This window comes from Pollicipes pollicipes, unplaced genomic scaffold, assembly GCF_011947565.3.
Source record: "Pollicipes pollicipes isolate AB1234 unplaced genomic scaffold, Ppol_2.1 Scaffold_7231;HRSCAF=8579_pilon_pilon_pilon, whole genome shotgun sequence".
Lineage (NCBI taxonomy): Eukaryota > Metazoa > Arthropoda > Thecostraca > Pollicipedomorpha > Pollicipedidae > Pollicipes > Pollicipes pollicipes.
Genome location: NW_023597034.1, coordinates 25,451,593 through 25,463,218, shown reverse-complemented (window position 1 = coordinate 25,463,218; position 11,626 = coordinate 25,451,593). Strand labels below are relative to the sequence as shown.

Genomic DNA, 11,626 nt, shown 5'->3' with positions numbered 1-11,626 from the left:
GCCCGGACGCTCAGCTCTGGTGCCACGCCGTAGTTTGTTTCGCAGAGCGGCGATTGTACAGAACAGCTCAGATACCGGCTCGATGATGCCAGTGAGGCGTCCTCTATCTGGCCCACGCCTGCTCCCTTCTCAGAGGTCACGGCTTTTGACCGACAGCTTGCTTGCTGGCGGCGTGCTTTCCCGTCATATGATGTGCGTGCAGGAGAAACGCGGTCACTAAGACCACAACAGATATGCTTCTACGCCACGGACGAGGCATGCCACAATGGCGCCATGCTACGAAGACAGCTTACTGTCCACCTTTCACGACGCATGCGAGAACGGAAAGCGTCGTGCAACGGATCACAAATCAGGCGAGCACATAACGCGACTGGACGCAATGAGATCATGCTCACGGAAGGCGATTACATTACCGAACATTCCTGGAGTAATGGGATAACGTGCAAACATTAAAAATTGCTCTATTTCATAACCAGTACGTGATACAATACCCTCGGACACTCCAATAAAACGATCCGCACATTTCGAACTGCAAACAGCGAGCTAGTCTCGTATCACTGGACTGCTTGCAGCGAAATAAGTATAATCAAAGAACTCAGAGCTTCGAAAGGAGCATTCAATAACAAAATCACGAGCACGAGCGAGATAACTAACGAATACATAACTTCAGACGCCACGCTATGACCAGCACCTCCCAAAAGGGACCTGACAGGAAACGAAACAAAGCATTGCATTTCCTATCCCGTCCCTCGTGTCGACAACAGCCGTGATTGTGGAGATAATTGCACTTGACAGACACCACTGATCGTGCTGGAGAATCCGCGCGCGAATATTGGCGCTGCGGCGCGCCGCGGGCCGGCGCCGCGCTCACTGGCTGTGCTGCAGCCGCCAGTGGCTGATGAGTGAGCGCAGCGCATGGTTGGGCACCAGCACCACGGCCTTGAGCGGCTCGTTGGTCATCGGGCTGGAGGTGCGCTCCTTTAGCCAGGCCGTGATCGCCGAGAGCTCGTAGCTGTAGCCGTCTGGAACGGCCCGATGGCGGGATTAGGGGTGCGCCGGCGGCGGTAGCGGCGGAGCAGCGGGTCAGGACAGTCGAAAGTCACGGGCGGAGGGTCAGAGTGGCCGAGGGTATACGGGGATGGGTCAGCTCGGCCGAGGGTCAGGGCGACCGAGGGTCATGGAGGCGGGCCAGAGCGGCCGAGGGTCACGGGGGTGGGTCAGGGCGGCCGAGGGTCACGGCGGTGGGTCAGGGCGGACGAAGGTCACGGCGGTGAGTCAGGGCGGCCGAGGGTCAGGGCGGTGGGTCAGGGCGATCGAAGGCCAAGGCGGCGGGTCAGGGCGGCCGAGGGTCACGGCGGCGGGTCAGGGCGACCGAAGGTCACGGCGGCGGGTCAGGGCGACCGAGGGTCACGGCGGCGGGTCAGGGCGACCGAGGGTCACGGCGGCGGGTCAGGGCGACCGAGGGTCACGGCGGCGGGTCAGGGCGACCGAAGGTCACGGCGGCGGGTCAGGGCGACCGAAGGTCACGGCGGCGGGTCAGGGCGACCGAGGGTCACGGCGGCGGGTCAGGGCGACCGAGGGTCACGGCGGCGGATCAGGGCGACCGAGGGTCACGGCGGCGGGTCAGGATGGCCGAGGGTCACGGCGCCTCCGGCTCAGGCTCAGGTTGGGGTTACAGCCGGCTGCCGCCTGCGCACGGCGGCGTGGTGCGATACGGACGCAGTCCGGGATCTGAAGCCCATCAGTCACTGCCCACGTACCCCTCACCCCCTCAACAAGGGTTGCTGGAGCCACGGTACGCCTGAACTCCCGGTCCAGGAACGGCCAACGAATATCGTGCAATCACTATCCAGCGCAGGCTGAGCGTTGGATTCCACACGGCTCCTGCTCTTGGCGGAAGAAGATGCACCACGAATATTCGGAGAAGCTGGTGAAAACGCTCACTACCCGAAGAAGTTGGACCATGGGTATCTGGCAGACCGCTTGCCAAACGGCGGGCCGGGCCGGGCCGCGCTGCCGCGCTGCCTTGCTGCCGCGCCAGCGCGCCGCCGTACCACTAGCACTCACCGGAGCAGCAGACCGCCTCCCGCATGACCTCCCGCGTGATCGGACAGTAGAACTCGTCGGGCGGCGGGCTGCCGGCGGCGGTCGGCGGCGGGCCCTGTCGCAGCCGCTCCAGCTGACGCACCAGTTTGCTGCGGTGACCCACCAGCTCTGCGGGCGCAGCGCCGTCGGTCAGGAGACGACGCGCACGTGTGGTGAGCGGCGGACCCGCGGACCGAGCCGAGCGACAGCTGGGCGTGGGGCGCGATGCGCTCGCACTGGTGACGAGCCCAAACGAAACGACGCGACAGCACGTTATGTCACCGCCCCTTTCGGCACACTCAAAGCCCGTACCTTTGCGCGTAAGCAAGACCGGCAGGATGGTCAGAGGGGGTGTGGATCATCAGCACTTTTTCATGAACGGCGGGGCATATCCACACGAAATGGACGGTTCAGCATTCATTCTTTCCTTACGCTACCACAGGCTAAACATAAAACGACATCACCGGCCGGGGGGGCAAGGCCCTGTAGACTTCGCCAATCACCACTCGGCTGATCGGCACACAGGGAGGCAGTACGCCGTTAATCTGAGTGAGTGTGCTCTTACCGACGGCCAGCTGGTCGCCCAGCTCCTGCTCAGTGAGCTGCAGCAGGCGGGCGCCGTCCACCTGCTGCTCTGCGAACCGGGCCGCATACTGGGCCAGCCCCAGCGACCGCAGCCAGTCGCCCACCTCCTGGCACGTCCAGTCTGCCGGCTGCCCGTCAGGTCAGGTCAGGTCAGGTCAGGTTAGGTCCAGTCGGCGGCCGGCCCGATACACCACGTACCCAGGCGTGATGCGCTGGACTGCTCTCAGGGATAAGACCGACAGCTGGTTTACCGTAACGAAAAGCAAGGTCTCATCACTTGACAACAGAAGACCGACGGCTCGCAAAGGGTCGTACATCAACAACTTTTCACTAACAAACTGATCCGCGAACGTTAAAGATAATCAACATCCAGAACTAAGAGCTCTATCAACATTTCACTCGCGTAACATCTTGGCACGTTTATGGGCGAACTTGAAACTACCCGCGGAGACATGACAGAGCATGTCTCGTTCACACAACATATATCGAAATCATCCACGCACGGCGTGTCATCGCCTGGCACGGCCGCAGTCGACACACCAGAGCCGTCCAGAGCCCGCGGCCCCGGCCGCCGCCCGGGCAGCTAGAGCCCCGAACAGGCCGTACCTGCGGAGAGGGCGGCGCGCCGGGGGCGGGGACGAGGGCGCGGCCGGCCGGCGGCGTGCCTTCAGCCCAGCAGCCGCAGCCGCACCGTCTTGTCGTTGGAGCCGGACACCAGGAGGCGGCCGTCGGGCGAGAAGCAGCAGCACGTCACGTACCGCTGGTGGCCGTGCAGCGCGCTCACCAGGCTCCAGGAGCTCTGTCAGGGACGGCGGCGTCAGGAGCTGTTAGGGACGGCGGCGTCAGGAGCTCTGTCGGAGACGGCGGCGTCAGGAGCTCTGTTAGGGACGGCGGCGTCAGGAGCTCTGTCAGGGACGGCGGCGTCAGGAGCTCTGTCAGGGACGGCGGCGTCAGGAGCTGTTAGGGACGGCGGATTCAGGAGCTCTTTCAGGGACGGCGGCGTCAGGAGCTCTGTCAGGGATGGCGGCGTCAGGAGCTCTGTTGGGGACGGCGGCGCCAGGAGCTCTGTTAGGGACGGCGGCGTCAGGAGCGACGTCAGGCGTCCAGGGGTCGCTTGGTGGCCGGTGGGAAAGAGCAGTTCAAAACGGCGACATATAACAGCGATAGATATTCCAGGTGGGCCGGGAAATACTGGCGAAACTCGCAGCATCACCGAATACGGAGGACAGCAAGCGAGCTTAGCTCGATGACGTGTCCCTTTGTTGAGGATATTAAGGTGATCAGAGAGTATAACCCTGTGCATAGTGTCCGGTACTGCGCCCCGGGCAAGGCGCGTAGCATCTCATTGACGAATACGTGAGCGTTCTGGGTCAGTTCTTTAAGGCGGACTCTTAACACTCCTTGAAGCGGACGGGAATTGTTTCACAGCAGCTGATCGAAGAACAGCTTACATTATTCATCACATAATCATGCACAGCCCTACATAAATTTTGCTGCCTACGAGTACGAACGTATCTACAAGTACAACACAAGTGCCCTGCACACCCACAGCACAGGCTGCCCAGCTGGGGCTGCCAAGCAGCGCCCGCCCGGCGGACGCGGGCCGGCCGCTGACCGTGTTCCAGAGGCGGACCGTCTTGTCGCCGGCGGCCGAGGCCAGCAGGGCGCCGTCGGCCGAGAAGCGCACCGACATCACGGCGCCCGTGTGCGCCAGCAGGGAGGTGAGCGGCGCCACACCGCCAGACGGCAGCACCGTCCACAGCCGTACGGCGCAGTCGGTGCCGCAGCTGGCCAGGATGTCGGCAGCGCCGTCTGGCGGAGCGGGCGCGAGTTAGCGCCGACGGCACGGGCGGCCGGGCCGGCTAGGACCGCACGTGGCGACGGGTGAGGGCTGGGGGCGCATACCACCAACGGATGACAAGCTGGTGAGATGGTGCGCAGGTAATCGATGGTACTGCATACCGAGCTGCATGTCGGGGGCCCGCGGCAGGACCGTGCAGAAATGTCTCGCCTAGCTCCTTCCAGTCTTCCCCAGTGCAAGATGATCATGTGAGACTCACATAATTTTCCTCGTCAGCTCTGCGACAACGAACTCATCCGCCAGCGTTCCTACGCCCGTGCATACAGTGCCAAAGCAGCCACGCAGCAGTCCACCCTTTGTTTGCCCTCCTGTGTCAGCACCTGGGAGCGTCTGGCCACCCTCCTGTGTCAGCACCCAGGAGCCTTAGGCTGCCCTCCTGTGTCAGCACCAGGGAGCGTCTGACCGCCCTCCTGTGTCAGCACCTGGGAGCGTCTGGCCACCCTCCTGTGTCAGCACCCGGGAGCCTTAGGCCGCCCTCCTGTGTCAGCACCGCGGAGAGTCCGGCCGCCCTCACCGTGCGCCGCCGAGCGCGGCATGAAGTCGCAGGAGGTGACGCCCAGGTCGTGGGCGGTAGGAACGCCGCCGACGGGACCGGTCTGGCCCGAGCGCGGCTGCCAGAGGCGCAGCTCGCCGATCAGCGCGCCCGATGCCAGCAGCGCGCCGTCACCGTTGAACGACAGGCAAGACACGGTCTCCTCGTGACCGCGCAGCGTCCTGTCGGCACACGCGTCACGTGACGGCAGCGATCCTGGGATGACCGGCTGGCGGCAGAGGTCACGTGACGGCGGAACGCGCGCTACACTCGGCTGGCGGCGGTACAGGACGCACGGGTCACGATGCACAGATGGTGGCACACAGATGTTCGTGCGCAAGTGAAGGACGAGACCCAACGCGAAAGGAAATTCACTCCACGCCCAGTGGAACGTGGAACAACGACTATCTGGGCGCAAAAACTGCTGCAGACGTCCTATTGTAGCAGCAACAAGCGCCAGCGTATGACACCAAATGGGTAGAGGTGTACTTGCCACCATGTTAACCACAGAACCACCACACTCCTATTTCATGACCCTCTCATGACTCAACCATAAAACATGGTCGATGACGTGATAAAAAGCATGCATCAGCCATGAAATGGCTGTAGTGCCCCCCTCCCCCTCCCTGGCCAGCGGCACGTCCGCGCGCCGAAAAATCCCACCGAGGGGACCCCCAGACAGGGCCCGGCGCTGGCCTAGTCTCGACAGCGGACGACTCTCAGGTCGATTCACGCAGACGTGCCCCACCGCAGTCTACATACTTCCATCTCACAGCTCTGAAATAGTTGCCCATTGGCTGAAAGGGCTCTAATGCCGCCTCCAAATGATCTCAACCCGAAGGTCCAACTCGTGGATAAGAAGGTGCTCATAACATTGAGTTATTGGCGATGCATGGTTTATGCTTTTGACAGTCGGATGTGAAATTATTGCTCCCTTCACCACTTGGACGGTGAAACACGATCAATAAAAATGACGGCGGAAAAAACGATTTAACGCAGGCAAAGGAAGCAATAATTACCCTTCCGGCCGTTCCCTGAAAATTTATGGTGTGAGGAAGCATTTGATCTGCAGCGGAGACCTTTCGATCAAACACGGGCGAAAACATACGATCGCGGGGAAGAAAGCACAAAACACATCAGTAACGGGGTAAAAATTACAGTTCCGATCGCAATAACAGCCCCAGATGTGAACGGTCACCCAGGTTTAAAATCGGGGCCTCACATCCACAGCCAAATCCGCAGACAACACGATGTCCCGTTCGCAAGGCCCGCAATATTTCTGTTGTACGCGGCAAGCAAACAAAGCAAGCAAAAAATACATCTCTGAGCGCCAGACAACGTCTATCATATGGCGAGGGTCATTCAACCCTCCACTCTGACTTCGACGGACTGGGAGTCTCCCAACCTGTAGCCGTATGTTGTATCAATCACGACACAACACGTGGCGGCAAAGGGAGCGTCAAGGACGTTGCTACAATGGCGTGAGCAAAGCGGAACCACCGTCTCCAGGGGGCACCCGGATTTGAACCGGGGACCTCTCGATCTGCAGTCGAATGCTCTACCACTGAGCTATACCCCCACACACAGCTACAGGATAGTTGCAGGATCAAATCAAAAGTGAGCTGATTTATAGCAAAATGCACATTCAGTGTAATCGGCAAAGGAAACTGCATGAGCAAAGAAGAAACACCACCTCCAGGGGGCACCCGGATTTGAACCGGGGACCTCTCGATCTGCAGTCGAATGCTCTACCACTGAGCTATACCCCCACATGCAGCTGCAAGATAGCTGCAGGATCAAATCCAAAGTGAACTGATTCATAGCAAAATGCTCGTTACATGGTGATCGCCAAAGGAAACGGTGGTAAAGCGGCGCGGCCAAAAACTGCAGCCGGACGCCAGGGGGCACCCGGATTTGAACCGGGGACCTCTCGATCTGCAGTCGAATGCTCTACCACTGAGCTATACCCCCACGGGACTCGGCGCGGATTAAACCCGAGCCAATGGGTAGTTCATACGCTTACAATCTACCGTCACTTCCTACTAAAAGCTTGGTTTATATCAAACACCACTTTGAATGCTTCTCAGATCATTATCTCTTATATTTTTACGACAATAACACAGGCCACTGTTATAAATGATAGCCCAAAACCGAAAATATACAGACTACAGACTACAGGCTGACTGGTGCTGATGCCGCTTCATCGATTCTCATTTTGATCCACGCCATATGGTGATCAGATCGCTGGCGGGGGGACAGGGGGCACGTGCCCCCCCCCCCCCCTCTCCTTAGGTTCCGAGGGGTCGGACGGCCCCTAAGGACATACAACTAAGAACCCGATTTGAGGGTCTCAGGGCCCGTAAAGGCCGGCTGAAGGTGGTATTCGCGGACCCTGGCCCGCAGGGCCAGGCACTCCAATACCAGCCAAAGAGCTCTGCACGCTGATCGGAGACCCCCTGAGTCATAAGGGCCTATTCGGTGGTCAGACACAACAGATATCGACAGTCGGCTCCGTGTCAGCACGGGCCTCAGTGTCCATTCCCCAAGACGGGACCAGAGCAGGAGTCAGTAATTTACGTTGGTCGAGGCCCCTGCGTTCATCAGTCATGCCATGCCATTGAGGCTTTACGACGCACCCAGCCGCTGAGGCTATATGGCGTCGCCTGCCTCTCACCCTGACAGGAAGGGCGGGCACCGCGAGGAATCGAACCCCGTACCTCTGGTTTCCCAGACGTGCAGTGGTTAACGCTCACGCGTTAATCACTGCACTACCGGCACCCCGGTGCGTTCATCAGGGCCACACAGCGCCTAAAAGGGGACTTTTATGTGCAAGGTGCTTCGAGTCGGCCATAGCAGTGTTCGACAGGGCCCAAAGAGCCTGCAGGGACCACCGGGACCGACGACTGAGGGCCCAATTGGAAGGCGTCAGGGCACAACAGTCTGGTCAAAGTCTTATTCAGAGGCTCCCGCCTGCCGGGAGGGGCCTCAAATGACAGTCAGAGGGCCCTTTGTGCCAATCTGGAACCCATGAGTCGATAAGGAATTGGGAACCCCATGTCGGTTAGGTACTACCAGCACAGCACAGTCAACCCTGTGCAGCAGGGGCCTGAGTGCCCACTTCCCAATCAGCTACAAAGCCTGGGCCAGCGATTTACACAGTTTGGGCATTAGATGCTGTAAAGCCCATTGCAAAATTCTGGAAGAGCTTCTGAGTTCTGTCGGTTTATAAAAAAGTTGAATGGATCATTGTAACATGAGGAGCGACGGCGATTTACGTAATGCTGTCGTTTAATGCATGATTTGTTCAGTCTATTGACGATACAATTCAGGCAGAATTGATCTCGTGGTAGACCTCCTGGCTCCTGATCCAGATATGTAATGAAAAATGTATACAAAACACAAAATAACCGATAAAAACATGCCCTGTTAGCAAATGGACCACACCTGGCCATAAATCCGCCAAAACACGGCGGCAGCGCGGCCGGCAGCACTCACAGCAGGATGGTCGGCTGCTCGGCGCTCCAGACGCACACGTCGCCGTCGTCGCCGGCCGTGGCGATCAGCGAGCCGTCCGGCGAGAAGCAGCAGGCGCGCAGCGGCGACTGCGACGGGTGGCGCAGCGTCGACATCGTCACGCCCGTCTGCCGGCCGGGGGGGGGGGGGGGCGGTCGGCTGCTGTCGGGCGGACGCTGCAGGGACGACCGCGAGGTCATGGTAAGGCCGATGTGGCTGCGTATCCCTGGTGCTCGTGTGATTGTACCTTCCGAGGCGTTATTGCGGAGACGCCGTGCAGATCACTGCTTGAGGCGCCAGTTTTCGAATGAACATGTGCCGTGGTATGCATGGTACAAAATATGACATTAATATCATGGATGGTTGTTTAAAATCGGCGCGAGCTCCTCAAGCGCGTGTGAGTCAACGCACAAGGCCGTAACACCGGCACCACGTCTCGCCGCAGCTCATCACATGGTCGGGGCCATGTCAATGGACACCTCCATGGGGCGAGGTCACACAGCCAGCTTTGTTTCTGACCTTTGCATTCCATACAACAGCAGTGCCATCTGTCGAGCAGGAGATGAAGCTGCCCCCACGGGGAGCGAAGCGCACACAGTGCACACTGTACGTGTGGTATGTCAGCGGTGAGTAGGCCACCTCCACGAACTCGTCCGTTGCCGGTTGCCGCAACCATACGCGCACTGTCTTGTCACTGAGGCACAGTGTCAGAGTCACAGTGCATCCTTGTTGGTGGGGAAGCCTGAATGACAATGATGGTACATGAATGGCTTAGACAGCCCACACAACACACCAGAAAATGGCAATTGCTACCTTTCCAATAAATCAGTGAAGGAAAGGGGTAATATAATTCAAAGAGTTAAATATAAGAGAAGTACAGCATACATTAGCATAATTTATATCACTATTGGCCAATAAAGAAGGATAGTATAATCTATATTACTATTGGCCATTAAAGAACTAAATGAAATGCAATTAAAATGTAAATGATATGAACCAAACTCAGGTTACCATAGCTTTCAGCATACCTTGCACTGGTGACCAGAAGCCCATCAGCTGAGTAGTCACAACTGTTGACATCATTGGTGTGTCCAGAGAGAACAAGGTCAGGCTTACTGGCACCCATTATCTCTTGCACTGCATGTACTGAAAAAGAACAGTATCATCTCTCTTTTGACCACAACACAGAAAGTACATGCCAGAAGACAGGACACACAGTCATTCAGTACCAGCCAACAAGTTTGGCCATTATTCCTTTGTACCAAGCAGATATGTATGTCTTTTATGTCTCATTATGTCTTTTATGTAGTTGATGATAGGGAAGCATGGCTCATGGAAGCCAGGTTAAAGCCCCTGCCACTCTGAGCCAAGAGGCATCACTACATATTGGGCAATCATAGATATATTCACAGTGTATTACATCTTATCCTACATCATCCACTGATATTTAAATATATCAGTCCAACAAACAGGTAAGTATGCATCATACTCTTTCCAAAACATTAGGAAACAACACTGCATCCAAATAGGAGATTTACACTTCTGAAACCACGCATTGTTAAAAAATAACCACATACAAATGTCAAGCAAAATAGCATTTGTGTGGTGCAAGAGGACTATGTGATTGAGTGACTTATGGTCCAGAAATAATTTGCTAACACTGGTTACAACCTACAAATAATTTGTTAAACATCCCTTTCAAAACATTTCATGGGATTCACAGCCCTGCTGAACCCCAAAACAAAATAAAACATTACAAAACACCACTTTGAAGTTTTCATAACATGTACAACTGATTAACTTGGTACTTTATTCAAGTGTCATGGCAATTCCATTACTGATGTTTTTTGTACTAATTGACTGACTTGATTTGTCTGACTACATTACCACTTCTTCTATATCTTGAAATAAACAATTTCTGAGAAGGAAAGCACACTACTTACATTAAATCAGACACATGATGAATGTTTGTGCTCAAACAGAATCTGGAATTCAACAGTTTAACCTGCCTTATACAGACCCATCATGCATTAGTAGCGCACTATTACCTTCCAAAGATTCGCAACAGCCGCACTGAGCAAGAACTGAGGCCGCATTCCTGACACCAACCTATGACAACCAGCCATTTTTTTGTCTGATGCAGCGGCCGAAGGGCAATATTGAACGCGAAATATGAGCGATATCGATCGAATTGGAGTACCTAAATATTTATAAAACTGTGTTGATGTTCTATACATTCTCGGTTGATGCTACTCACCTTCCGCTAGCCCAGCGCAACCAACCTTTGGCGACACTCAATAGTCAATCTTCACCTTTATTAATATTGCGCAGCACTCAGTCTTATGATGTCGCGACTGCGTTGTTTATGTCTAAAGACTTTGATACCACATCCTGCCATATATATGCTTCCATTTTTGGTCGAACGGAATGCTGGTCAGGCAACGCACTGATACGCTCGTCAGTTAAGCTTTATAACTAAATTCAACATTTTTATCAGATATGCCGGATGTTTAAGAGGATAGCCTAGGGCTGTCCATCTCCCTCGAAATGCAATAGTTTGTTTTCGCAAGGGAGCACTGCAGAATCGCGCAATCTGATATGTTTCAGTTTGCCAGCTTCTGCTCCAATGCCATCAAGCTTTTCTTTCCCCGGCAAAGTCCGGTTTTGCCCATGATGAACGGGCATTACCAGCTCAGCAACCGCTTCGTTACAGGCGGATTAGTGCGGGTACGGCCCAGTACCCAGTACGGATCCAGTACTGTACCCGTTGGCAAATTTTCCACGTCCAGATCCAAATCCAGATCCGCTCCAAACAAGAATGATGAGAGCTGGTATTGTTTGGTTATAACATGGTTCGATTTGGTAAAACTCGTGACTTTCTGGGATTTGCAGAGTGACGTAGGGAGGCTCAGAGCCATTCCAATTAAAAACTTTGAAGCCCTACAGCGCCGCCTCACTGCGCGAGAACAGCGCAATTTTTACCAATAGCATGCCGCAGCCATAATTAGGGCGTTTCAAGTTTCAAAAAGTCTGGATGTGGGAAGGGACAG

The 11,626-nt window shown here is 55.9% G+C and overlaps 1 protein-coding gene and 3 non-coding genes across 4 annotated transcripts; all 4 read right to left on the bottom strand.

Moving 5' to 3' along the window:
• Positions 1-3,309: 3,309 nt before the first annotated feature.
• Positions 3,310-10,894, bottom strand: LOC119109629 (WD repeat, SAM and U-box domain-containing protein 1). Its single transcript, XM_037233340.1, has 7 exons — positions 10,834-10,894; positions 9,605-9,722; positions 9,096-9,270; positions 8,559-8,704; positions 5,046-5,245; positions 4,286-4,482; positions 3,310-3,469 (listed from the first exon to the last, which is right to left on the bottom strand). The coding sequence occupies exons 2-7, from the start codon at positions 9,700-9,702 to the stop codon at positions 3,338-3,340; spliced, it is 948 nt and encodes a 315-aa protein (XP_037089235.1). The 5' UTR covers positions 9,703-9,722; positions 10,834-10,894; the 3' UTR covers positions 3,310-3,337.
• On the bottom strand, positions 6,571-6,642 carry TRNAC-GCA (transfer RNA cysteine (anticodon GCA)). Its single transcript has one exon. It is a non-coding gene; the product is annotated as a tRNA-Cys (tRNA).
• TRNAC-GCA (transfer RNA cysteine (anticodon GCA)) lies at positions 6,761-6,832 on the bottom strand. Its single transcript has one exon. It is a non-coding gene; the product is annotated as a tRNA-Cys (tRNA).
• TRNAC-GCA (transfer RNA cysteine (anticodon GCA)) lies at positions 6,963-7,034 on the bottom strand. The gene has a single exon. It is a non-coding gene; the product is annotated as a tRNA-Cys (tRNA).
• Positions 10,895-11,626: the final 732 nt, after the last annotated feature.

What these genes read in the sequence shown, in the direction of transcription:
- LOC119109629 (XM_037233340.1), bottom strand. Translation starts at nt 9,702, where the DNA reads ATGGGTGCCAGTAAGCCTGACCTTGTTCTCTCTGGACACACCAATGAT. An exon ending in GCCGCGCTCGGCGGCGCACG is followed by an intron (nt 4,483 to 5,045) that starts GTGAGGGCGGCC and finishes CCGCTCCGCCAG; the next exon opens with ACGGCGCTGCCGACATCCTG. An exon ending in CGGTCCGCCTCTGGAACACG is followed by an intron (nt 3,470 to 4,285) that starts GTCAGCGGCCGG and finishes CGTCCCTGACAG; the next exon opens with AGCTCCTGGAGCCTGGTGAG.